At 42.1% G+C, this 27615-nt stretch overlaps 2 protein-coding genes across 6 annotated transcripts in view; both read right to left on the minus strand.

The window, feature by feature from the left end:
• MYO1F (myosin IF) overlaps window positions 1-13513 on the minus strand; it is a 102981-nt gene extending 89468 nt beyond the window's left edge. The window contains exon 1 of the mRNA XM_058163415.1: window positions 13315-13513. Within this exon, the coding sequence (XP_058019398.1) occupies window positions 13315-13317 (3 nt within the window). The 5' untranslated portion in view covers window positions 13318-13513. The remainder of the gene's footprint in view (window positions 1-13314) is intronic.
• Window positions 13514-19394: 5881 nt separating this feature from the next.
• ADAMTS10 (ADAM metallopeptidase with thrombospondin type 1 motif 10) overlaps window positions 19395-27615 on the minus strand; it is an 86621-nt gene continuing 78400 nt past the window's right edge. For all 5 annotated transcript variants that reach the window (XM_058163417.1, XM_058163421.1, XM_058163419.1 and 2 more), the window contains 3 exons: window positions 24304-24480; window positions 23552-23708; window positions 19395-21116 (listed from right to left, as the gene is read on the minus strand). In XM_058163417.1, the coding sequence (XP_058019400.1) occupies window positions 21007-21116; window positions 23552-23708; window positions 24304-24480 (444 nt within the window). In that variant the 3' untranslated portion in view covers window positions 19395-21006. The remainder of the gene's footprint in view (window positions 21117-23551; window positions 23709-24303; window positions 24481-27615) is intronic.

Below are 27615 nucleotides of genomic sequence, written 5' to 3' on the forward strand. Positions count from 1 at the left end.
AATATGTGAAACCCACCTCTGGTAGGCATATACCACAGATAAATATACTTAGACGTCAGACAAGGTGCTTAGCAGAGTGATGGCATGAGGGGAGGGAAATTGTCTTTGTGTCTAATTTTTTTGGCATGCAATGCAATTCCATGGGGAGGAGTTGAAACAGTTTATGTCCAGGATATGAGGGGGTCTGCAGATATTTTCTCAGCCTTCCTTCTGACCCATGCAGGTCTTCCACTGAAGGCAGGCCAATTGCAATTGTTTTTTTGGCAGTCCTAACTATTCGTTGGAGTCTGTATCTGTCCTGTTTGGGCCTGTCCTTTCCTGTGTGTGTGTGTGTGTGTGTGTGTGTGTGTGTGTGTGTGTGTGTGTGTGTGTGTGGTGCATGCAAAGCAGGATTACTGTAAGAATTTGCTCTCCTTCTGTCATTCCGCCTAGACCAGTGATGGAGAACTACACCCAGAAACGTTGCGCGCGAGCACACACGCTCACTGGGACCGAGCTCCGGAAAAGTCAAACATCTGGGTTTTAGCATGCATGTGTGTCTGACAATCCATGCGCAGGCCGCTTTTTGGCAATGCAACACGAAGGGATTGCGCTCTGGAAAAGCTGAATTTCCGGGTTCTTGCATGCATGCGCGCCCGATGATCCGTTGGCCAGTGCACAAGTGCAGACCGGCTTTTGGCACTGCTGCACGCCTGAAGGGATTGCGCTCCTGAAAAGCCAAACTTCTGGGTTCTGTTGCACATGCATGCCTGACAATCAGCTGGCCAGCGCGCATGCGCACAGCAGTTTTTGGCACTGCCGTGCGCGCAAAGGATAGCTGATCGTCATGTACAGAAACTCAGAAGGCAAACAGGCAAGGCCATGCGTGCTGGGAGACATGGTTTCGTGTGCCACTTTGGGCACGTGTGCCATAGGTGTGCCATCACAGGCCCAGACCAGGGATCTGCAAACTTGGCTCTTTTAAGACTTGTGGACTTCAACTCCCAGAGTTCCTCAGCCAGGTTTACTGGCTGAGGAACTCTGGGAGTTGAAGTCTACAAGTCTTAAAAGAGCCAAGTTTGCAGACCCCTGGCCTAGACAACCCAGCAGCTGTGGGAACAAGTTGAAAGAGGGCTCCAGTATGGGGTGCACATTCCCCTAAAGCTGAATGGTTGTCACCTTGTTTGGTTTTGAGTAAAATTTAGGACTTGATACAATTGCTGCTCTAAAGAACTATTGATTCAAAACAAGTGCAAGAGAGGATTGATTCTGGGAATTAAGCAAGAATAAACAAGTACGTCCTTGCCATTAAAATATGGATTTTAAATTTGAGTGTTTAGCTGCGTATTGCTGATGAGGATATTTCTTTTATAAAGTTCCAAAGCTCCATCTTTGTTTTATTTTTGAGCTCCCAGCTTAGTGCGTTCATAGAATTAACTTTGTTACGAGGTACAGATTACCCTGCCCCATTAATACATTGAAAAACAATGTCATCTGGTTCTCATCACATCACACTGAACCATGATACAGTTTGTTTGGTTTTTATTTCATGGGATCTGAACATCCCAATCCTGCTATTTGTAAACCATAGTTGATGGCCAAACTGATCTCGTCTGAAGGCTGTGCTAGATTTCTGAATGGTGATTTGGGGACAAACAAGCTAAAAACGTTTGGTGGGGCCAGAACAATAATTAATGGACTTCATTTCATTTTCAAACTTTTTGCAAACTTTGGCATCTTCCAGATGGGTGAACTTCAACTCGCAGAATTCCTCAGCCAGCAAAGCTAGCTGGAGAATTCTTGGAGATGAAATCCATCCATCTTAAAGCTGCCAAGATTATGAAACACTACATTACACTGTAATGTGGATTAACTGTAGTTAATGTGATTACTTTCCAGTTACGTCTTTAACATTTTTCCTCTTATCACATTAAAGAGTTGCTTGTGGATGACACTTAAAGGAGCAAATGATCCCATATGCCTCAAATGAGCTATCTATCCTATGTGTGTGTGTGTGTGTATGTTTGTGTTTGTGTGTTTATGCAGAAACGAATTTGTTAAATAGTTTTTCATACATCTCTATTCATGTTCCGAAGACGAAAAAGTTTTCAACTATTTATGAAATGTCTCATAAAACTAAAATTGTGTAGTCTTTGGTTTCATGGCTGGGGGAAGAGAACCCAGTTAAATAGTTGAGATCCATGTTTGTGTCACCAGTCTGCTAAAATCTGGCATGGAGGAAAGGTTATAGAAAAAGCTGCTGAGGAACACGGTGGGAAATGCCAGAGCTATTGTAGCTCAACAGCAAATTTGAAAGATGGAAGCAGAGAGACAGAAACAGCCGAGAAACTGGTCTCACAGTTTAAGTCAAGAAACAGTATGGTTTGGGGACCAATGATGTCCTTCCAGAGTGATCTTTGTTTCTCTAGAACAGGGGTCTCCAACCTTGGTCCCTTTAAGACTTGTGGACTTCAATTCCCAGAGTTCCTCAGCCAGCCAGAGTTCCTCAGCCAGCTCTTAAAGGGAAGTCCACAAGTCTTAAAGGGACCAAGGTTGGAGACCCCTGCTCTAGAAGTAAACCAGATCAGGGGTGGGTTCTACTTACCTTTACTACTGGTTCGCATCGCACCCGCGCAGATCACCTATGATGACATCCGGGTCAGTGGGCAGAGCCTCCCACCAGTTTTACTACCGGTTCTTGTGAACCGGTCCGAACCGGGGGCAACCCACCACTGAACCAGATGCCTAGGAGGTGGTTATAGTCAGGAGATGGAAAGGAACCTCTCTCCTCAGCAAGTGGAATTTAGAGGCATGGTGGTCCAATTCTAGAGGTAATATGAAAGACTAATAGACTTTTGTCCCACTGAATCGCCAAAAGTCAAACATGTCTGAATGGATATCATCATCATCATACAATTTGCCATACATTTATTCCATCCCTTTTTAAAATCACCCAAGCTAGTGGTCCTCACCATGTTTAGCAGTAATGAGTTCCATAGAGCTTGGTTGTTTTCCTGAAGATGTTTCATTATCCAACTAGGTACATAACATCATCAATGCTAAAAGGGAGTGAAGATTGCTTTCTTTTTATACACAATGGCTTGCCTTGTCAATGTTGGTGAGGAAGCTGTTTTCTTCTAGTTCTTTGATTATATCTGCTATTTATTGTTTGATTATCTGAATTGGTAGTTCCTTGATTGGGGTATTGCTTACTGCTTAATTGTTGGTCTGGTATTAATCTTGCTGTTAATCCCTGCTGAATAATGATTGCTGATGAGGAGGTATTCTGGTTTTTTTGTTTCCTTTTTAGCTTTTTGATTGTCTCTTTTGAACAGCATGTATATGTTGTTTATCTCTATGTCCAGTCGATGGCTAGGAGAGCACACCCAAGAACACTACAGACCGATCTCCCTTTGCTGCGTCATCTGCAAAGTCATGGAATCTATCATCAATCAATCCATTACCTCACACTTAGAAACTAACAACCTACTCTCCAACAAACAATTTGGTTTCAGGAAAAAGTTATCATGTAACTTACAACTTCTCCACTGCAAAAACATATGGACTTCAAATCTAGATCAAGGCAAATCAATAGATGCAATCTACATAGACTTCTGCAAAGCTTTTGACTCAGTAGTACACGATAAACTTCTCCTTAAACTAACATCCTATGGCATCTCAGGACCCCTCCACAAATGGATATCTGCTTTTCTGTCTAACAGACAACAAGTGGTCAAAATTGGCAATGCTTTATCAAATCCTGTTCCTGTCAAGAGTGGCGTTCCTCAAGGCAGCGTCCTTGGACCAACACTCTTTATTCTATACATTAATGATCTTTGTGACCATATCTCAAGTAATTGTGTTCTCTTTGCTGACGATGTCAAACTATTTAACACCACAGACAACACTTCTATCATTCAAAACGACCTTGACCATCTAACCGCTTGGTCTAAAAATTGACAGCTCCAAATTTCAACCAGCAAATGCTCAGTCTTACATATAGGAAAAAAGAACTCTAAAACTAAGTACATACTAGATGGACATTACCTTACAGACGACCCCCATCCCGTTAAAGACCTTGGAGTTTTCATGTCAAATGATCTAAGTGCCAAAGCCCACTGCAACTACATAGCAAAAAAAGCTCTAAGAGTTGTAAACCTAATTTTGCGTAGCTTCTTTTCCAAAAACACCACACTACTAACCAGAGCATATAAAACATTTGCTAGACCAATTCTAGAATACAGCTCACCTGTTTGGAACCCTCACCACATCTCTGACATCAATACAATTGAACGTGTCCAGAAATATTTTACAAGAAGAGTTCTCCATTCCTCTGAAAACAACAAAATACCTTACCCCACCAGACTTGAAATCCTAGGCTTAGAAAACTTGGAACTCCGTCGCCTTCGACAAGACCTAAGTTTAACTCACAGAATCATCTATTGTAATGTCCTTCCTGTCAAAGACTACTTCAGCTTTAATTGCAATAATACAAGGGCAACCAATAGATTTAAACTTAATGTAAACCGCTTTAATCTAGATTGCAGAAAATATGACTTCTGCAACAGAATCATCAGTGCTTGGAATACTTTACCTGACTCTGTGGTCTCTTCCCATAATCCTAATAGCTTTAACCAAAAACTTTCTACTATTGACCTCACCCCATTCCTAAGAGGACCATAAGGGGCGTGCATAAGCGCACAAACGTGCCTACCGTTCCTGTCCTATTGTTTTTCTTTTCTTCTTCCTATATATGTTTATATGTGTATATACTATATAATCTTTTTGTATGATGTTGTGACAAAATAAATAAATAAATAAATAAATAAATAAATAAACACCAACCAGCAGTCAGAAGACATAATGAAAATTCTTCAATGGCACAATGCACGGACATATTTAACCATAGTTTCAACTTTGAAACTATGAATATCCCAGACCAAATTAAATCCAAAAGCACTAGAGAATTCCTGGAAAGTTGTCACCTGGACAAACCAGCCATCAACGGGCACATAGAGATAAAGAACATTCACACACCATTCAAAAGAAACAATCAAAAAGCTTGGACTGAAGCTTTCATTATCCTCCAGACCAGGGATCTTCAACCTTGGTCCCTTTAAGACTTGTGAACTTCAACTCCCAGAGTCCCTCAGTTCACAAGTCTTAAAGGGACCAAGGTTGGAGACCCCTGCTCCAGACAACAGGAGAACTGTGACAATGGTTTTCTCTCATTGGTTTTTACAAGAGATCTACAGATGTCTGATATGTGGGTTTGTGTTGGAGGTCTGAGTCTGGAAACAGGAAGAGTTGGCATCCTTTATGCTCATATTGAATTCCTTTATGACTTTTTTCCTCCAAGATTGAAATTTCAACCTTGACCTTAATGACTTCTTGGATAATAGGGAGGGGTCTGAGATTGAACTGTCCTCTCCAAGGGCAGATGCTTTGCTCAATTTTCAATGTCTGCTTTGCTTCCAAGGCTCCAAAGAAAGATTTGGAGGTCTACCTACAACAATGTTCTTCTGGCAAGATTGCACTTGGCTAGTGGGAAAAATATAGCCTTGGATCCATCTCTCTAGGACCATGATGACACGTGTGCCAGAGATGGCACGCAGAACCCTCTCTGTGGGCACGCATGCCATCACCAGCTGCTCTTCTGGGTTTTGTTGCATGCATGTGCGCCGGACAGCCGCTGTTCTGTCCCCTCCCAACCACAACCAAAAAGACATGCGAGCTGACTATCTTTGCCAGCAATTTACTTCGACGACAGATAACAGTCCTGGCAACAAACCTGCGATTGCCTGCCAAGATCTCGTCAGACCAGCGTAATTGCAGTTCAGAAATAAACAGAAGCCAAAGTTTTAATCACAAAATATCACAGCCAAAGCTCCCAAAAGTCTGTTTTTGTCCGTCACGGAGCCCAAAGGCAGCTCCACCCACTTTTATACCCTGTGGGGTGTGGCTCCGTGACTCAGCACTCCCTGGGCCGGCCCCTTCCTTCCTTTTGCTGCGCACGCTTCACTCGGCGTCGCTGCCTTGCATCTAGCCACAATTGATTCTCCTCAGCTGGCTCTTGGAGCTCTGCCAGGGAGGAGGAGGAGGGGTCGGGGGAAAGAGGCCGTATCAGCTCCTCCTCCTCCACCTAGCCTGCCTCTAGGACCTGGAGCGGAGCCAGAGAGGAAGGTCCCGCAGAGGGAAGCCCTGTTGGCTCTTCCCCCTCACTCTCTGACTCACTCTCAGCCAGGAGGCCCGGCTCGTCGGCTACAGCAGACACAACAGCCACTCTTCTGGGCAGCCGCTCTTCCGGGTTCTGGTTGTACTTTCAAAGTACTTTCAAAGTACACTTGTACTTTTGAAGGAACACTAGGGAGATCCCTTCTGGGATGCTTTTCACGTCCCCATTCTTTCTGTTGGCTGAGATGTGTCTTATCTGTGGCTCTTCCTTGTCCTTTCTCTCAAGGATTTTCCCATAGATCCGAGGCAGTCACGGCCGAAAACATAGCTTCGGAGCCCATTTTCATTGGCAGAGCTCTCAGGCCACCACAGGCACCCCTGACACGAGTGACATCAAGATGGCCATGCCTATGTTGGCCATGCCCACTCCAGCCCCCCGAGGTCAAACACAACCCCGATGCGGCCCTCAATGAAATTGAGTTTGACACAGAGGTGAAATGCTCCCGGTTCGGACTGGATCACCCGATCCGGTAGCGATGGCGGTGGGTGGTTCGGAATTCCAGTAGCAAAAATCCCTGCCCCCCCCCGCCCATGCCCAGCTGAGACAAATGATCATCAGAGGTTTTTTCTTCAGCTGAAAAAAATGCTTTTAAAAGTAACAAAAAAAGCCTCTGATGATCATGTGGCTCAGCTGGGATCATCAGAACCTCTTAAAAGCATTTTTTCTACAACCTGAAGCTGAAGAGGTTGTAGAAAAAATGCTTTTAAAAGGCTCCTCTGAGAATCCCAGCATGATCATCAGAGGCTTTTTTTTTACTTTTAAAGGCAAAAAAATGCTTTTAAAAGAAAAGAAAAGCCTCTGACGATCAGGCAACTCAGCTGGGATCATCAGAGGAGGCCTTTTAAAAGCATTTTTTCTACAACCTCTTTGGCCGAAGACATTGTAGAAAAAATGCTTTTCAAAGTTTTTTTAAAAAAGTTGGCCATGCCCACCTAGTCACACACCCCCACCAAGCCACACCTACAGAACCAGTAGTAACAAATTTTACATTTCACCACTGGTTTGACACACCTGCAGCCCTCTGCCAGTGAAAATGGGGCCGGGATAGCTCAGGCAGTAGAGAAGCCTGTTATTAGAACACAGAGCCTGCAATTACTGCAGGTTCGAGCCCGGCCCAAGGTTGACTCAGCCTTCCACCCTTTATAAGGTAGGTAAAATAAGGACCCAGATTGTTGGGGGGGCAATAAGTTGACTTTGTAAAAAAATATACAAATAGAATGAGACTATTGCCTTATACATTGTAAGCCGCCCTGAGTCTTCAGAGAAGGGCGGGGTATAAATGTAAACAAAAACAAAAACAAAAAAAAATGGAGCTGCATGTACACCCCCCCCCCAGCTCCATTTTCACTGGCAGAGGGCAGCAGGAGGCTGTCACAGCCGAAAATGGAACTTGGGAAGGCCGCACGCAGCCCTCCCTAGCTCCATTTTCGCTGGCAGAGGCACCATGGGCTGGTCCTTCACTGTTTCCAGGGTGGCCCCGCGGGCCTGATCTAAGCACCCCATGGGCCGGATGCGGCTTACGAGCCTCAAGTTTGACACCCTTGCCATAGACCATTACATTGTCTTCGGACTTTGCCATCACAGTAAGTATGATTTGTGGAATAAGCCATTTTCCAAATGTATAGAACATGAACCAAAACATGGACTATGAACCAAAACAGCAGAGCACGGAAGATACTAAATCAAAAATAGCCACCAAAGCTTAGCATAGACAACCCATGACTCCTTGGTCATCATTTCAGAGAGCTTTTCTTATCTAAACAGAAATAGAATAACCAAGGGCAAAAAAGCCATGGGAGTAGGAACAAACTGTGACTTCCTTCTGACTTCCCCATTGACTCTGCTTGTGGGAAGCTGCCAGGAAAGCATCAGAAATCATGATCATGTCACTGTGGCGACGCGGAGATGCTTCAGTGCCCACAACGTAGCCAATATGGCTGATCTGAAGATTTTTGTAATTTCAATCTCATGGGTCCCAGATTTTGGATACATTGTCCTGACCAAGCCCCAGTAACTAGTAATAAACTCAGTCCGTGAAAAAACAAACAAACTTTATTTGAACATCGTTCAATTCAAATTAAAATGAATTCCTCCCAACACAAATTCCTCAGTTCTCTCGCAAACCTTGGTCCAATTAGGCAAACCGCCAAAGGCCCTTCCTGGCACGTCCAGAAGCCACAAAAACAATGACGTAGACGAAGCAGAAAACGAAGCAGAAGATGAAGCAGAAGTTGCAGCTACAATGTTGTATCCTGTAATCCCATGTCATTTTGGTATTATTGGGCATACTTCAATGGTTATAGTGTTGCCTGCCATGTTAGGCCTCTGAAATGTAGACATTTTTGTCCTAGGAAATTAAAGTCCCTAATGTGTCCAAAGACATATCCTCTCTCCAAGTTTTAGTTGTTCAAGTTTTATTCAATGAAAAGATCCTTTTGTGATCCAGTGCCCCAACTTTAAACCTCTGCAAAGGGTAAGACTCTTTTTTGCTCATTAAATTTGCCCAAACCAGCTCCCAAATTTTCCCTACTTCACTCCAGTTTTGGTTGCCATGATGTAAAAAAAGATGTTGAGATTCTAGAAAGTGCGCAGAGAAGAGCAACAAAGATGATTAGGGGACCGGAGGCTAAAACATAGAAAGAATGGTTGCTGGAACTGGGTACGTCTAGTTTAATGAAAAGAAGGACTAGGGGAGACATGGTAGCAGTCTTCCAATATCTCAGAGGCTCAGAGTCAAACTATTCTCCAAAATACCTGAGGGCAGGACAAGAAGCAATGGGTGGAAACTAATCAAGGGGAGAAGCAACCTTGAACTAAGGAGAAATTTACTGACAGAATAATTAATCAGTGGAACGACTTGCCTCCAGAAAATGGAAATGTTCCAACGCTGGAAGTTTTTAAGAAGATGTTAGATAACCATTTGTGTGAAGTGGTGTAGGGTTTCCTGCCTGAGCAAGGGGTTGGATTAGAAGACCTCTATGGTCCCTTCCAACTCTGTTATTCTATTCTAAAAAACACCAGCGGCAGTTTGCCTGAGAAGACAAACTGGAAAGGTGTGGGGGGGGGCATCTGCAAGTAAATTCCCAACTTATGCTTTTATGAACAACATTTAGCTCCATGTGCCCTTAGCAAGCTAAATCATAAACAACCATCAATGTTATGCCTTGCTGTGTGTTTCATGCGCCGTGGCATAACACAATTCCATCCCAAGGAACCAGTCAGCATTAGAGTTGCACACAAACATTTCCACTTTTCAAATGCTTGGCACTATCAAGACTGAGTATCTCCTTCTCTCCCCCTCCCCCAGGTAGTCTGAGCAAACATTCATTTAAAAGGAGCAAGTTGCCTCATTTTAAAGAAGGGGGAACAACAACAAGATGATTGGATGATTAGAGGCTAAAACATATGAAGAACAGTTGCAGGAATTGGGTATGTCTAGGTTAACGAAAAGAAGGAATAGGAGTGATACGACAGCCATGTTCCAGTATCTAAGGGATTGCCGCAAAGAAGCCACAACCTATTTTTTCAAAGCAAATGAAGGCAGAACATGAAATTGTGGGTGGAAACTAATCAAGGAGAGAACTAAGGAGAACTTTCCGGACAGTTAGAACAATTAATCAGTGGAATGGTTTGCCTCCAGATATTATAGGTGCTTCGTCATTGGAGATTTTAAGAAGACATTGGACTACCATTTGCCTGAAATGGTATAGCCCAGGGGTCAGCAACCTGCGGCTCTGGAGCCACATGTGGCTCCTTCGTCCCTCTGCTGCGGCTCCCTGTCGCTCAAAATATGCGTCACAACCGCCAATGTGCAACACCTGCTGGCACACAATTTATTGAGCTTTTCGACCCCCAGTAGGCCAACCATGATAAAAGTTTTTTTTATACATAGCATAAAGGTTAAAAAAACGATATATGCAGTGTTATCTTCATTTTAGATGTCAAAAGGGTTTTGTGGCTCCCGGTGTTTTCTTTTCTGTGGGAAATGGGTCTCAATGGCTCTTTGAGTGTTTAAGGTTGCCGACCCCAGGTATAGGGTCTCTTGCTTGAGCAGGGGGGGTGGACTAGAAGACCTCCAAGGTCCCTTCCAGCTCTGTTATTCAGTTACGTCCACCTGAACAGTCAACCTTAACATTACTGAATAGAATTCCACCTCTGGGTCAAATTTAGATAATAACATACCATAGACACAAACAGACAGAAAGCAAAAAGGAACTTCCTTGAATGCAATGGGACACTGAGCATGTTAGGCCTGCAGCCTTGCAAAGCATTTATCATTTATCACCTTCTTCTGAGTTTTGACACTGTGGTTTGAAGATCTTCAGTAAAAGGAAGAGAAAAAGGAGAACTGTTGGAAGATGGAGATTGTGAAAGAGAAAGACGTGCTCTACCATTTCCCAGGTCAGTTTCGAAAAGACTAAAAGCCAGCAAGGAACCAGCCTCAAGCAATCACATTTCTAAACTAGCAGTGTTGTGTAAGGCATTAAAACATCAAAAAGGCACACCCGGTCTGCTTCAAGCTTGCAGAGCTGGCCTTAAAATGAAGCTCTGTAAGAACAGCGGATCCAAACTTTACTTTTTTCGATTAAAAAAAAAAAAATCTCACTCGCTTGTGGCATGTTTTTGACTTTGCATGTAAGCTTCGGACGTCATGTGTGGCATTTCATATGATTTTGTTACTCAATTGATTAGGGGTCTAGTTTTCACCAACATGAGCCTGAGGTTGTGCTATTTCATTACAAAGGGGAAGTGACTGAATCTACTGCCACATAACATTCCTGACTTAACAATTAATAAGAAAAACCAAAAAGCCTGGAGAGTGGATGTGGCAGTGCTTGGAGGCAGAATAGAAAAAAGAGGAAGAAATTTTTTTTTTGGGAGAAAACCACAAATCATAGGGACAAGACCTACAAATAGAAATAGAACAACTGCGGCAAAAGAAAGCAAAGACACACAAGGTACAACCTCAAAACATCTGGAAAACCATTTAAACACCATTGGCATTAACAAAGTCATCATCGGTCAATTGCAAAAGGCAGCTTTATTCGGAACAGGTGACATCCTGTGACGATACCTTTAATGCCATCAAAGAACAACATCCGCCTAGCTCAAAGCTTTGGTAGAACTAAATAGAGGGATAAAAATGCCAAATCCAGCCTAAGCATCTAGCTAAACCTGCCATCCAACCATCATAATAAATCAAAAAAGAAATTTTTTTCCAAAGACATAATACAAAAGATGCACATGAAGGAGAAAGATGACAGGATTATCTTAGCAGTTTATTTTTGTGAGTCTCACCTTAAAATGGTGATGTTCTCAGCAGGTGTATTCTACCAGTGGCTGCTGTTAAATTTTGCAAAATAAATTTGGCAATGTTTTAATTGTTGGAACTGCTCTTGATGTTGTATAGTTTCCTCAGTGATCTTTAGAATGTTAGTCTAGACCCGTGATGGCGAACCTATGGCATGCGAGCTTTGTCCCAGGTCAGCTCTGGTGCCGGTGGGCCCACTGGAAGTCAGAAAACAGGCTATTTCCAGCCTCCAGAGGGCTTCCGGGGGGCGGGGAGGACCGTTTTCGCCCTCCCCAGGCTCCTAGAAAGGCTCTGAAGCCTGGGGAGAACAAAAAACGGACTCTCCAGTCCCAACGGAAGTCAGCAAATGGGCAGTTTCTGGCCTCCAGAGGGCCTCCAGGTGTGTGTAGGGAAGGCTGTTTTTGCCCTCCCAAGGCTCCAAGAAAGCCTGTGGAGCCTGGGGAAGGTGAAAAATGGGCCTACCGTGCCCACCGTGCCATCGCTTGCCAAAAGCAGGGGGAGTACGGGGGGGGGGTCACACGCGCATGAGCGGGGAGTGGGGCGCATTGTATTATGGGTGTGGGCACACATGCACGCAACCCCCCCTGTAGTTTCCCCATTTTTGGCACGCAACGGCGAAAAGGTTCACCATCACTGGTCTAGACTGTTGAGCATCATCAAAACCTAACATGGTGGAAGGTTCAAAAAGTGACACTCTGGAAAAAGCTATATTAGACCAAAGAACATAAGAATGTATGGTTGTTTATAATCCTGCTGATTTAGAATTCCAGCCATGGCAATATCAGCCTCCTTCACTCTGATGTCCTCCAGATGTATTGGACTTTTAACATCTTAATCTCCAGTTGATTGGCTGGAAGAATTTGAGACTCAAATGAAAAGAGATTTCTAGCTGGGGAAATTCCTGACTGACATTATTAGATACTGTAGGGAGCATCAGGATGGCCATCTCTTGAGCCTTAAGAGTGGTACAACAGAAATCAGAAACAGCATGATGCCTATACTTTTAAGACCATCCACAGAACCCACCTACCTACCCCTTATTAAATAATTTATTTCATTTCTAAACGCAATCTCATGAGGTTGATCTCAGGAAATTTCAGAGCTCTTGGGCTAGATTATGCAAGACTCTAATTTTCGGGTCTGAACATCCTATAATAAGAGTCTCCAAAGTCACATAATATTTAATCTTCTTATAAGAATTGGTGAAACTGAAAAAGAAAAAACATCAGGGGATCCAACTCTGAACAGGAATATTCTATTTATTTTATCCACTAAAATGTATCACAGAATTGAAAATCACATGATCTAAATTGAAGAAAATTCTACCCAGGATAATAAGAATGATTGTCACCAGAGAAAAGAAAAGAAAAAAGTATTTTAAGGCAAGAAGAGGGAATTTTATCCACTACCTCAAATTTATGAAAGCAAATACGATGTTCTAGGTCACTCTAATAATTCCCATCCAAAATGAACGTTCTATTGATTTGGGTGGGATTTTCAAACAGGCCCTTCAAATCTATAACTTCCAGCTGGTGTTTAACAGCTGTGTAGATGTGAACATTTATTTCGAATGTTTACAAGGGCCCATCAACATTAAATCTCAATGCATGTGTGTTTGGGGGTCATTTTTGCGGGAAACATACCCTTTTATTCTCCGCTTCTAATATCCAGGTGTCATGGGATATTAATCCCATTTTTAAGTGGTCCAAAATAGGATTGCAACATTTTACACAACGCATGAGTCACCCTCCTGCTCCGCACCCAGGTTTTTGGCTCCGATGGGACTTACCATGGCCTTCTTCCTGTCTGCTCTCCAGCTTGGTGGCCAAGATTAACCTATCACCGAGATGGGCCAATTACCGTCTTGATTCACCAAGTTGTCCCAGAGGACATGGCAGAGTTGCTAGCAAGCAAACTTTGAGTCCTTCAGCAACTCTTCGTGCGACAGAAAGAGAGTGAGCGGAATGGAACCACAGTTGCTTCCTCTATTCCACCCCCCCACACCCTTTGCTTAATTCCCCTTCATTTCCGTATTTTGAGTAAGTAAAAAAAAAGAAAAGAAAAAGAGGTTTGTCCTCACTTGTCAAAATGAGATGAAGAAGAACACCTCTGCTAAAATCAATCCGGATGTATGAAAATAAAAAAAACAACCCAACACCCTTGTTCTAAAGGTACCATCTTCAGAGAAATGACTCATCAGGCACAAAACCTTATCAGCAATGAGGTTGTGCCCAATATCCAGCCCCTTAAAAAAGGAGTTATGCTCTGAGAAATGCAGATGGCTTTACTTAAATGCATCCATTTAAGTAATTAAATAAATATTTTTTTCCAAATGTTTTGGGAAATCAGCCATTTTCAGTGACAGCAGGCGTGGCAGCGGCGGCTAAAAGCAGTGCATTAAAGTTTCTGCACATTTCAATGTAATTATTTTGTAATACAGGACTCCTCCCCTCCCCCTCCATGGATTGCATCTTTTCTCTTGCAAGATTCTGTTAATGTAGCTTTGTAATAAAATTAGAGCTGGTATGTGTTATGGTGCTTCTTTTCTGGACTATCCATAGGGGTTTTTTTGGAAAATGAGGAAGGTCCCTTCTGAACAACTTCTTATACCTCCCCTCCTAAAGTACTTTTTACATGAGTAAAAATCTGTACGAGCACCAGCGCACCTACCGTCCCTGTCCCAATGTTTCCTCTATTTGTATCTATTTCATGTATTCAATTCATGCTTATAGAATAGAACAGAATAGAATAGAATTTTATTGGCCAAGTGTGATTGGACACACAAGGAATTTGTCTTGGTGCATATGCTCTCAGTGTACATAAAAGAAAAGATACCTTCATCAAGGTACAACATTTACAACACAATTGATGATCAATATATCAATGTAAATCATAAGGATTGCCAGCAACAAGTTATAGTCATACAGTCATAAGTGGAAAGAGATTGGTGATGGGAACTATGAAACGATTAATAGTAGTGCAGATTCAGTAAATAGTCTGACAGTGTTGAGGGAATTATTTGTTTAGCAGAGTGATGGCCTTCGGGAAAAAACTGTTCTTGTGTCTAGTTGTTCTGGTGTGCAGTTCTCTATAGCGTCGTTTTGAGGGTAGGAGTTGAAACAGTTTATGTCCAGGATGCGAGGGATCTGCAAATATTTTCACGGCCCTCTTCTTGATTCGTGCAGTATACAGGTCCTCAATGGAAGGCAAGTTGGTAGCAATTATTTTTTCTGCAGTTCTAATTATCCTCTGAAGTCTGTGTTTTTCTTGTTGGGTTGCAGAACCGAACCAGACAGTTATAGAGGTGCAAATGACAGACTCAATAATTCCTCTGTAGAATTGGATCAGCAGCTCCTTGGGCAGTTTGAGCTTACTGAGTTGGCGCAGAAAGAACATTCTTTGTTGTCCTTTTTTAATGATGTTTTTGATGTTAGCTGTCCATTTGAGATCTTGCGATATGATAGAACCCAGAAATCTGAAGGTTTCTACTGTTGATACTGTGTTTCTACTGTTTATACTTATATATATTACCTAATATGTTCTTGACAAATAAATAAAATAAAAATAATAGTTCCCTAGTGTCTGGCTCTGCCTCCTATCTCCCAAGGCTATTTGCACATACCACTGTAGTTCTAACTCTGTTGTCTCAATGTCTATGGAGATTCTCAGTCATCCAGGTCATGGTTGTCCCAATTGTGCCATTTTCAAGAGGCAACTGGACTTTCTGGATTTTCTTTGAAGACATTTCACTTCCAGAAGCGAAATTTCTTCAAAGAGGAACTGGAAAGTCCAGTTGCCTCTTGAAAAAAAATCATCTTTGGGACATCTGTTGTCTCCACGTTGTACCAAGACATTGCACAAGCGGTCCCCAATCTTTATGGCTTGGCAGCCCATGGGGGAGGTGAGAGGGGAAACACCCCCCCCCCGCTGCTTGTAGAAATTGAGCTGCATGCATACACATGTGTTGGCCCACCACTCATGCAGCCTAATTCTGAACAAGCCACAGCCTGGTAGTGGGCTGTGGACCAGGGGTTGGGGACCTTTGAGTGAACCAACCTTCAATCAATTATCATAACCTTTTTATATCTTTTCTCTAGGCTGGTTATTTTCAGTTTTTCCAATTAATAATCTTAGCTTAATTCTAGACTCCGCTACATAATAATGATCCCTTACTAGATGGGTTCCAGTGCTGGACACTATTAATATTCATCCAGGTAGGGTGCTCATTGGAGAATGTCAGAATCTACAAAATGGGAGGGGGGATTGCATGGGTGATATGTAGTCAAAATAATATTCCTTTCTCAGACAGTCAAGGTCGCCTTGCCCTGGCACCTGGAGTCAGATGACTGAGAGGTATCTCCAATTTGGACGGTGGATGTTGGGACCATGTGATGGACTTGTGGGTGCTGGGCAGGGACTTGAACATACATTTTGTACATGTATGCGATGTCAAAACATGTATAAAAGTGGTGGAGCTTGGATCATCATGTCTTGCCCACCATGTTGTAGATTTTTACCTCTGTCTGAATGGCATTATGTTTAACCCTATATTTCTTTTACTGAAATTCTTTTGTTAGTTGTTTTCACCTTTTAATCTTAATCCTTCATCTAAATATTTATTTAATCCTACATCCTAGTATTAAGTGAAGTTTTACAAATCTGCTCTTTTCTGTTCTGAAAATTGTAGTTTTTGTGTTTTCCACAGCTGAATGAAGGTACTGATTCAGAAGAGTCACTATAGATGGGGAGTTCTAGTGATCAGAATTCAAAATAAGTAAACCCAAATTCAAACTTGGGCTGATAGGTAGTCCTTTATTATAAAACTCATGCTATAATTTCTCTTCTGTCTTTCAAATGCTTTCATCTTGGAAATAAGATTTTAAACAATTTCTATAATAATTATAATAATACATCTGTCTATATTTATATATGAAATTATATATTTAAAAAATCTTAAATTGCAAGCATCAGAACAGAATTCCCTATCTGAGCAGAAGTAAAATCACAAACATCATTTAAAACACCTTTTGCAAGTCAATCAGAATGATTGCAAATAATCCTCACTTAGTGACTATAACTGGGAATGACAACAACATTGCTAAGTGCTGGGATGACTAAGGGAAATTTCATGTGACTGCGCCAGAGTCATGTCATTTTTCTTTCCATCATAAGCGAATCACCATGATTGTTAAGCGAGACATCGCATGAATGTGACTTGCAATTTCACTTCCACGCTTCCATTAATTCTTGTCTGAAGTCAGTTGTGAAGCTTGCAAATGGTGATCACATAACTGGGTGTGAGAGCTGCAGTGACTACGTGAGGATGAGGGACAAGCTGGTTGTAACCTCAAATGGTTTCTAAACAAGGGAGCCATTAAGTAAAGGCTACTAGTATATTGGGAGGAGTTTTGCTTGTTCAGGAATGACCTCAGCACAGGAAGTTACCTCATATTTTCTTATTGCACTACAGTCCAAAGCTGAACATTTAAGGATTTGTCCTCAGACGAGTTAACAAGTACTGAAAAGCCAAATAATTTTTTTTACTAACACTTGAAAATATTTTCATGTATATGGATATGTCATTCTACCTATTTCTAGTCAAATGCTGGTTATCATCGATCTAACATTTGAATTGGATCCAGATTTTTTTTGTTTTGTTTGTCAGGTGGAATGTGAAGGGGAAGACAAAAATAAATAGCACAACATGAATTAAATTCCACATAATCCTTGCACAATAAATCACTTTCTCAACATATCTGGGAGGGACCAACTCAGGGCCATTTGTTATGCTAATTTTTAGGGTTAAGAGAGTTTGACTTCAACAGAGTGAAGAGACCCATTAAGGCAGAGGTGTCAAACTTGTGTTGTCACGGCCTTGTCACGTGATGTATCACAACTTTTTCCTCCTTTGCTAAACTGGGCATGGCCAGCATGACACATCTGGCCCATGAGTCGCAAGTTTGACATCCCTGAATTAAGGGTTGTCCACATTAGAGTATAAGCAGGTAAATGCTAAAGACCTCCATGGAGCCCTTTTCATGAATCATGTAGTTAGGGACAAGCAAACCACCTATTGTGGTCCACCAGCAACCTGCAGAGCTGGCAGCAGAGTTGGACAGTGAGGAGGCTGGGGAGGACAATGGGCCAGTCCTGGAGTCAGGGGAAGACCCGGACGAGAGTTCTGCATCGGAGGCAGAGATGGGGCCAGGGCTATCTGGGAGCAATGCGAAGACTCCGGAACCTCCAGAGGCGGACAGCAGAGAGGCAGAGGAACAGGAGGAGCCTGTTCCTAAAGCACGCATGGAAAGAGCTGCCAGAAGGCAAGAGCAGCTAAAGCAAAAAAGACCAGGAGATGATTGGCCCCTCCCATAAGGCTTAAAAGAGCAGCAATGGCTCTTGGGCTCTTTGTAGGAAAGCAACGTTGCTACATCTGTTTTTAGTCGGCATCTCTTGTTTCTGAACTTCGTGGGGCTTTGCCAAGAAAAGCCTTTGGCAGGGTGCCAAAGCAGATAAAGGTTTGTGATAAGGCCGAAGGACTTTTCTGCAGGATTTGTTCTGGAATTAATTTGAACTAAGCTGGGAATGAAGTAATTCTCAGCTGTTATAATAAAATAAGGTTGTTTAAGACTAAGTGTGTCTTTTATGCCTAAGTGAGCCTAGGTCACACCACCACCTTTGTTGTGCTTTGATCTGAATCCTTCTCTTTAATTTTAGCTCACCTGGAAGCATTGCTAAAACAGTAGAGAAGTGGATAAAGCAGCTTTCTGTTTTTGTATTTCTCCTCCTAGAATGCGGGTAGTCCTTGATTTATGAGCACAGTTAGGACAACTGATAAGTAATGCAGTTGCTAAGTGGGTGGTGCCCAATTTTACAACATTTTTCATTAAATGAATCTGGTTTTCCCAATTGCTTCTTGGAAGCTGACTGGGAAAGTTTGCAAACAGTGATCAAATGACCCTGGGGTACTGCAACCATCATAAATACATGCCAGTTGCCAAGAGACCAAATCTGATCCTCTGACTGTGGTGACACCGCAATGGTCATAAAGCTGACCTACCTGTACATGATGCAAGCAGGATAGAATTCCCCGCAGCAGAATCAACACTATAGGACTGGCTTACCATCTTTAAAACATGTAATCTAATAAGTACTCATTATAATCCAGAGAGTTTTGCTCCTAAAATCATTCAGTACAAAGCCAACAGTTATAAATGTGCAGATCAAACATTGGAAATGTTTGCATTGCAATTGATCAAATGCATTGATCAAACATTGTGTGCACACACAAACACATTTGCACACACGTAGTCCCAGTCACGATTAGAGAGGAAAAGAAATTCAACTAATAAATCCCAGCTGTGAAAAATGTATTTTTCTGAGCCATGAAGCTTGTTGATCATAGAAAATACTGGAAAATATTTCATTCAAAATGCCTCTCTGGAAAGTAATATAGAAAAATGCAATATGGGGAAATTGCCTGCAAAACTATATACATTTGCAAACAAACGTGGATGTTCAAAGAAATTTAACAAATGTTAGTGTATTTTTTTTTTTAAAAACTCAAAATCGTTTGGAAGTATAAAGTTTACAAATAAAAAAACCCCAGAAAAATGAAAGACAGAAAATGAGTCAAATAAAATTGACCAAATTACAAAAATGAGCATCAGAGAAACTGAAAATTACAGTCTGTTTTGATTTTGTCTTTTATATCCTAGCAATATATAATTATCTGCATGTATACAGTTTTAAAAAATGAAGATTGCTGCTCTATGTATGTCAGGATTCTATTTGTGTAGTATTTTGAAATGTTACAATGAATTGGAAAAACACTACACAAACATAATCAATATAGTATCACATGACATATCATTTTTTTTAAGAAAAGCATTTTATTTTATGTCCATATATACGGTAGTAGGAAGATAGATAATAGGGAGGAAAGGTGGATGAATGAAAGCATTTGAAATTATGGTTTATACATGGATTTTTTTTAAAAAAAAAAGGAAATTAAATTGCATGTGACTCAGAATTCTATTTGAGCAGTATTTGCCTTGAACATTTTTCAACTAATAAAACAAAATAAAACATACAGGGCTTTCATACATACACACTCCATGTCACATAAAGAAGTCATTCCTGCAATTAAAACAAAATTAAAAAAACATGGATAATAGTATTACATCTGAATCAGTAATAAATTTTCTATGGAAGAATAAAAATAAGCTAAAGTGATGTTACACTGAAACCGTAGCACCAATTATTATTACTCTCAGTTGAAAAGCTGGGGATTAAAGTGAGTGATAAGGGGGATGGAAAAATCACAGCAAATATCATTGAAACATGCACCTTAAAAAGAATTCTAAATCTGGCACAGATTCAAAGTATTAGCAAACAAATTAAAAACCAGATAAACAGATAGGATTTTCCTTTGCCCAATAGATGTATTTGGGCTGCTAACATTCACTTTGTGATAATAAAAGATTGCGATTGAACTTCTTATATTTGAAAGAAAACTACTAAAATTCCTCACGCATGATCCAATGCCTGTTAAGGAAATTCAGAATACAGAATAATAGAGTTGGAAGGGACCTTGGAGGTCATTCATTTATCTTTTCTCTTCTTTTAGAAAGCTAAAACAAGAACAAACTCACAACCCAAGTGAATTTTATGGAATTTCTTGTGTTACGTACAAGGAAAAAAAAATCAATGATTTCTGTTCTACAGGATTTTTGGGAAATTTAAGGCGTGTGGACTTCAACTCCCAGAATTCTTCAACCAGCCATGCCAGCCAGCCCAAATACTGGGATTGCATGCTGGCTGGAGAATTCTGGGAGTTGAAGTCCATGTATCTTAAAAGTTCCTAAGGTAGAGGAACACTTTGCTCTACCATTTGATAGTAGGCTTGTGATTCCAGCCACTTTCTCTCTTCGGTTCTTTTATCTGCCCTATTCTGTAACCCTGCCAAAGACCTGCCTGTAAGGCGGCACTACATATGAGGAAATTTCAAGCGTTGCTTTTGGGGGCAAGGTGTAAAACATGTCGTTGGGGCGCTGGTGCCTTGAATTTCCTTCCCTGTTGGGCAGTGGGGGGTTATCGCTGTGATAGTGCAGTTGGCCAGCAGTCATGGTACCCAGCTGTGTAATAAAATAAATACAAATGTTTAGCATTTCAAGTAATGCGCTTAAATGTGCTTTCCCATCCATTCGGCCTCCCTCTTGCCTCCGTGTAGTACTTCCTAGCCTGATATGCCCACTGCCCGCCTCAGTGCACATTTCAGCAGTGGTTTAATAACGGTCCTTAACCAATGGGGAAGATAGAGATTTTCTTTGGTTTCTGGGAGCACCAAAGCCTATGGTGCTGGCTTTTTCACTGATGATCTTGGGGGGAAAGAGCAGGTGGAGATGGGGAAATGGTGCAGCTGTCTCCTCCCCTCCTGGGCCTTTCCAGTTTTTCCTGCAGTTCCAAATGGACACGTATCCGTTTAATGGCCCTGGCAGGTTTTGCAACACATCTGTCGGAAGTATGAACGACTGCAGAACTTCGCTTTCAACACCAAAGGGCAATAGGCAACCTTGTTGACATCTTTGCATTCTGGAGAGGGAGAGAAGGCAAGAGAGAGGGATGGAGAGAGAGAGAGAGAGAGAGAGAGAGAGAGAGAGAGAGAGGGAGGGAGGGAGGGAGGGAGGGAGAGAGAGAGAGAGAGAGAGAGAGAGAGAGAGTAAATTAGTCATTCTTATAGACTATCTGTAGCTTGGGGTTGAACGGTGGAGTTCTTGTTGCTTTCTGTGGTTGTTTGCTTACAGCCATGTGGCACAGTGGTTAGAGTACAGTACTGCAAGCTACTTTTGTTGACTGCCAGCTGCCTGCAATTTGGCAGTTCAAATCCCACCAGGCTCAAGGTTGATTCAGCCTTCCATCTTTCCGAAGTGGGTAAAATGAGGACCCAAATAGTTGAGGGCAATAGACTGACTCTGGAAACCGCTTAGAGAGGGCTGTAAAGCACTATGAAGTGGTATATAAGTCTAAGTGCTATTGCTACAGACATTTTATTACCCAACACGCTAATATCAGTGTGAGTGAGAGTGGGAATTGCTGTCTCTTTCTATACAATATGTAGTTGTATAATTTTCCTCACTAAATGAGCAAGTCTAATGTTTCTAACATTTATTTACTTGGGTTCTTTTATCTAGTTTTAGGACTTGGGTAGAAAACAGAACACGTTTTAGTTAATATTTATGCAGAAATATTGAAAATTCAAACAGTTTCACAAACTTTTTTTTACCACCACTGTAGTTGCCTGCCCTGCCAGTTGTGGTGGGGTGTGGTTTCCTCCTTGGTGGTTCCTTGTTTAGAGAATTGTTTTCTGCCTGATTGTTTGTCTGATGTTTTAGTCTTTTATCTAATAGAGATACACCATGTTTACACACCCTTCAAAAGAGATACTGAAAAGACTAGGCAGGAAATGAAAAGATCAGAACACATCTTCTCCAACAGTCAACGTTCAGATAAGCAGGTATTAACACCAGACAAACAATAAGACAGAAGACAATACTCTGTTCAAGAAACCACCAAGGAGGAAACCACACCCCAACAAAACTGCAGGGAAATTTACAATATATAGAGAGGTAGCAAATTCCACAATCCATCATGATGATGTTACCTAGTTGGGTAATGAAACGTCTGCAAGTAAACAACCAAGCTTCAATAGTATCAAGAGCGTCACAAAACTAATCATTTATCCATATAACATGCTAAACTTGAGTTGAGTTTAACCATCACTTGGTGACCAAGCCATAAGGGCCGGTGAATAGCGCAGGCTGGTAAAGCCTGTTATTAAGAACACAAAGCCTGCAATTACTGCAGGTTCAAGCCCGGCCCAAGGTTGACTCAGCCTTCCATCCTTTATAAGGTAGGTAAAATGAGGACCCAGATTGTTGGGGGGGCAATAAGTTGACTTTGTAAAAATATACAAATAGAATGAGACTATTGCCTTATACACTGTAAGCCGCCCTGAGTCTTCGGAGAAGGGCGGGGTATAAATGTAAACAAAAAAAAAAAGGTCAAAGTTCATTTAGAATACTAAATCATACATCAAGGATGAACCACCTATGGTCCTCCAATGGCCTTTTAATACTGGCTTCTAGATGCTTCTGATGCTACTTATAAGATGCAACTTGTATTACTTGAAACTCTGTGCCTCAGAAAATGAAAAAAAAAAAAGACCAAATATTCTAACTCTCCTTTTTCTGATGATATCAACATGTCACCCACCATTATCCCTGCAGCCCTTAAATGCTGGGGTCAAAAACAACTAAAGTCGGGATGCCTAACCTGGGCAACTTTAAGACTTATGGACTTGAACTCCCAGAATCAGAAGAGGGTTTCAATTTAGTTTGCTACCGGTTCGCTCATGCGCGTGACGCTTCTGTGCATGAGCAGAAGCGTCTGGGCGGGTGGGTGGAGCCTCCCGCCACCACTACTGGTTCACCTGATCTGGGCGAACCGGTAGCAACCCACCACTGCCCAGAATCTCCTAGCCAGACATGCCGGCTGGGGAATTCTGAGAGTTGAAGTCCACACTTCTTAAAGATGCCAAGGTTGGGCACCCCTGAATTAAAGTCTACTTTTAGTATGCAAAAACCCCCAAACATCTCATGCCGCTGTAATACTCTGTGGCAGGGGTCTCCAACCTTGGTCCCTTTAAGACTTGTGGACTTCAAAGCTGGCTGAGGAACGCTGGGAGTTGAAGTCCACAAGTCTTAAAGGGACCAAGGTTGGAGACCCCTGCTCTGTGGTAAAAAAACCAACATGGCTGGGCTTTTGTGAACTGCATGGCAGATCTCCTACTACATGTTCCCTTGGCCAAAAGTACCCCACGCCAAATTCACATTTGGCAATCTACGGTTTCAGGCTTCTGAACCACATCGCAATCCAGAATTCAAACAACAGGTTGGAGTCAATAGGTTCGGCCATTTCAAAGGGTAAGTTCTTTGCTCAGCTCGCAAATCAGTCCATGCAATGGGTACCTTCAGGGTTTTCTATCAGTCCAGAGTCACACTTGCTTTCACACTGTTGCATGGCTGAGGGCTTCAGGGCTTCCACACATTCACCTGACGGTTGTCCGGTGTAGGTCACGCACTGGACAGAACGCCTCTGCTGGCCAAAACTGCACTGCCCAGAGCACTGCAGGAAAGAGTAAAGTAGATGCAGAAATTGGGCTAAATCAAAAGAGAAGATCGATTAGCTTGAGTTTGAAGCACAGCCCATCAGCCTTTTGCTCTGCCTTGAGCAGTTTAAAACGTGTGTCGAAGATGCTTTTTTCAAAAGACAACTGGAATATTATTATTATTATGTTTTTTCCTTGACGAAGAAGACGACCTTTCGCTTATCATCCAAGAAGCTTCATCAGTTCTGACTGTATGGTGGACAGATGGATGGTGGAAGGATCAGTTCTGGGCTAATTCAGTTACTTTTGAAAAAAAAAAAAAGGAACCTCAAAGGATTTCGTCTTAGATTAAAACCAATCAGTTTGGCAGATCAGCTTTAGATTATGGAGTCTTCAACACTTTCATCCTCTCCTTGGCCCTTCCGATTCAAAGATTATTAATCTCTGAATGCATTAAAGGCTGATTTGCTGAACTTGCCTTGACTTGTTTCCCTGAAAATATATAAGTATTCTTATTTGAAAAATAACGCACCCCACCATGCAATGCCTTGCCTCTTGAACAATTATTGATTAACTAAAGTTGTAGGAGGAAAAAAAAAAAACTTTGTGTACCTCTCCCCATTCGCCAGTGACCCACCGCGGGGGTGGGCAGCGCCGAAGACTGCACCTTATGGTGTTTGGGGGTCTGGAGCTCTCGGGACACTGGGAGGTAGACAGTGTGGCACGATGGTCGCCACTTTTGCAAAGGACAACGCGATGACGGAAACCAGGTCCACAACTTGGAGTACACTACAAGGAAGGGAAAAGTTGGAATTCACTTATTGGTTGTGATTTATTGCAATTCCCATGCTGTTTTACAGCCTCTGGGGTGGTGGAAAATAAATCGGTTAAATCATCTTGGGTGTGGATGTTGTGACTTTGCAGCAAGTTTGGCAGAAAGTGGAATCCAACTTTGTTTTGTTTCCCGTTGGAGCCAGCAAAATTATTTTATAACACAAACAGTGGTCATCATGAACCTCACATCTGGTACACATGGCACTTGAGGAGATCTCAGAGGCTTTCCAGAAGTTATTTATTGTTTATTCATTAGATTTATAACTTGTCTTTTTTCCAAGACATCCAAGTAACATACAATGTTCTCCCTCTCCTTTTTTTTTTATTCAAAAAGTTTTACAAAAATTTTTTTTTCCCTTTCCCCCCACCTCCCCTCCCCCCTCCCTTCACAACCCCTCTCCCCCCCCAACTTCCCGGATCGAGCACAAGGTATAGTTAAAAATAAAACAAACATATGCTAAAAAATTTTCGTCCCAACTTAATTATACCCCTACAATCATCAATTCCTAACTTCCCCCGAAAACAATCAAAAATAATACATCATAATCATTCAAAAACAGTCTGATAACTCTTAGTCTGATATCTACTTTGAATATAGTCAATCCATTTTTCCCATTCCTTTAAGTATCTTTCTTGCGTATTGTCTTTCAAAAAGGCTGATATCTTTGCCATCTCAACCAAATTGGCAACTTTCAATATCCATTCTTCTATTGTAGGTACTTCTTTTTTCTTCCAGAAGAAAAAAGAATGTTCTCCCTCTCCAAATATTTCTTCGCAATAACTCTCTAAGAGAATTTGGGCTGGGAGAGAGAACGGATGACCCAAAGTCATCTGCCGAACTTTACGGCTGAGGATGGACTTCAACATGGGTCAACACAGTCTTGGTCCAATATCTTACGCCAGTGGTTCTCAACATTTTCTTCACCATGGACTCCATGGATACCACAGACTTCACCTTGGATATTGGGTCTGGACCATGGCCAGCGACCCTCAAAACTCAACTCAAGATTTAAATCATAACATTTCTTCAAGCCTTCACCGACCCCCTGTGATGACATCGTACCCCTCCCAGGGGTCCGTGGGCCATAGGTTGAGAATCACAGTCTTATGTACATCTTCTGCTTCAGTCCCAAGCACCTTAGCTATTACTGGAGTTATGGATGGTAACCATGGTGTGTGCAGGGATGGGTTTCACTGATCTTTACCATTGGTTTGCCGCACCTGCGCTGTCCGCGCATTAACCCTGCCTTCCACGCCTGCGCTTTGCTCGCCTGAATAGCAAGACTTGAAGCGGGGCAGGTGGGCGGGCCCACCTGCAATCACCGCTACCAGTTCACCCAAACTGGTGCAAACCGGCTGAATGCCACCTCTGGGTGCGTGCCATTTTGCACAAATAATTATTGCAAGTCGTAGCTGCAAGCCATACCTGAGATGACGAGATCGCAGTAGCCTGGCTTCTTCTCATCTTAACTATTGTAGTGTGCTAGATAGAACTGTCCTTGAAATACAGCCAGATGCACAAACAAGGCCAGCGTTTCTCAGTCTTAATAGTTTTTAGTATGATGGCTGGAGGAATGAGTTGCTCCACACATCTTAAAGTTGCTAAGGTTAACAAACATGGGGCAGTTAGAACCAAGGTACAGATCTGTTGGAATGCCTGGTACAAGTAGTCCTTGACTTACAATCATTTATTTGCCAACCGTCTGAATTAACAACAGCACCGAAAAAAGTGACTTACAATCAGACTTTGCATTTATGACCATCGCTGCATCCCCATGGTCACACGATCAAAATTTGGGCACTTGGCAACCAACCTAAATTTTACAAAAAATTGTCCAAGAAAATGAATGCAGTTTGCTTTCCGGGGTGAGCTTCATAGTACTCTAATGTGTTTATGATCATTCTCATATTATTTTTTAATTTGTCTTCTTGGTGAGAATCTGCGTTGATCCGTGTGAATGAACTCGATTAGAACTTTTTCACCCGGATCAAAGAACCATCTTTCTGGCACACACAAGAGGGGGATTCTGCACTGCTCCCAGACTGTAACACAGGGGTCCCCGATCCTAGTTCATGGACTGTTACTGGTCCAGAGCATGGAGAAACTAGTCAGTGCAAAAAAGCAAAGCCGCACCTGTGAGATGCAGGCAGCACACAAAACTACGCCCTCTCCAGACTGCGAAGAAACCTCTCTCCACAGAACTGTCCCTGGTGCCCAAAAGGTTGGGGGCCGCTGGCATAACGTTTCCTTAGGAAAAATCAGGTAGTCCTTGAGTTACGACAATTGATACCACCATTTCTGCCGCTAAGCAAGACAGTTGTTAAGTGAGCTGCGCCCGATTTTACAATCTTTTTTCCACAGTTGTTAAGGGAATCATTTGGTTGTTAAGTGAATCATTTGGTTGTTAAGCAAATCCGGTTTTCCCCCATTGACTTTGCTTGATAGAAGCCAGCTGGGGAAAGTTACGAACGGTGGATCAGATGACCTTGAGACACTGCAATTGTCATAAATACGTGCCCATTGCCAAGCAACCAAATTTTGGTCATGTGACCATGGGGATGCTGTGTAAGTGTGAAAAATGGCCATGTTACTTTTTTCAGCGCTGTTGTATCTTTGATTGGTTATAAACAAATGGTTGCAAATTGAGGACTACCTGTATTTAACTCCCTACAGTACATTTGCTCCCTGTTGGATATTTGTGGAGATGCATCCATTATTCCAGGTTTTTGTTACTTCACTTAGTATTAATAGCATCCAGTTTTTCTCTTTTTACTTCGGTAAGCTGCCTGTTGTAGAAAGGTAGAGAATAAATTAATTGGTTGACAAATTGACTGACTGACTGACTGACTGTGTCAGCCTCCACTCCAATCTTCACATCTTTTTGTACTCCTTATATTCAGTTGTTAGATAGCATGGGATTTTATTTCTAATGTAAATAGCTCTTGGATTCAAGTTAAGTAGAGAGGGCCCTTTAAGAGTGTCGGTCTGACATAATTAAGGGGGGAGGGGAGATTAATGTTTTGAATTCAACAGGAATGTTTGAGCGTGAACTCTAATGGACATTGCATTCCTGATATGATTGACAGCCA

The sequence above is a fragment of the Ahaetulla prasina genome, chromosome 1, assembly GCF_028640845.1.
Source record: "Ahaetulla prasina isolate Xishuangbanna chromosome 1, ASM2864084v1, whole genome shotgun sequence".
In the NCBI taxonomy this organism is placed as follows: Eukaryota; Metazoa; Chordata; class Lepidosauria; order Squamata; family Colubridae; genus Ahaetulla; species Ahaetulla prasina.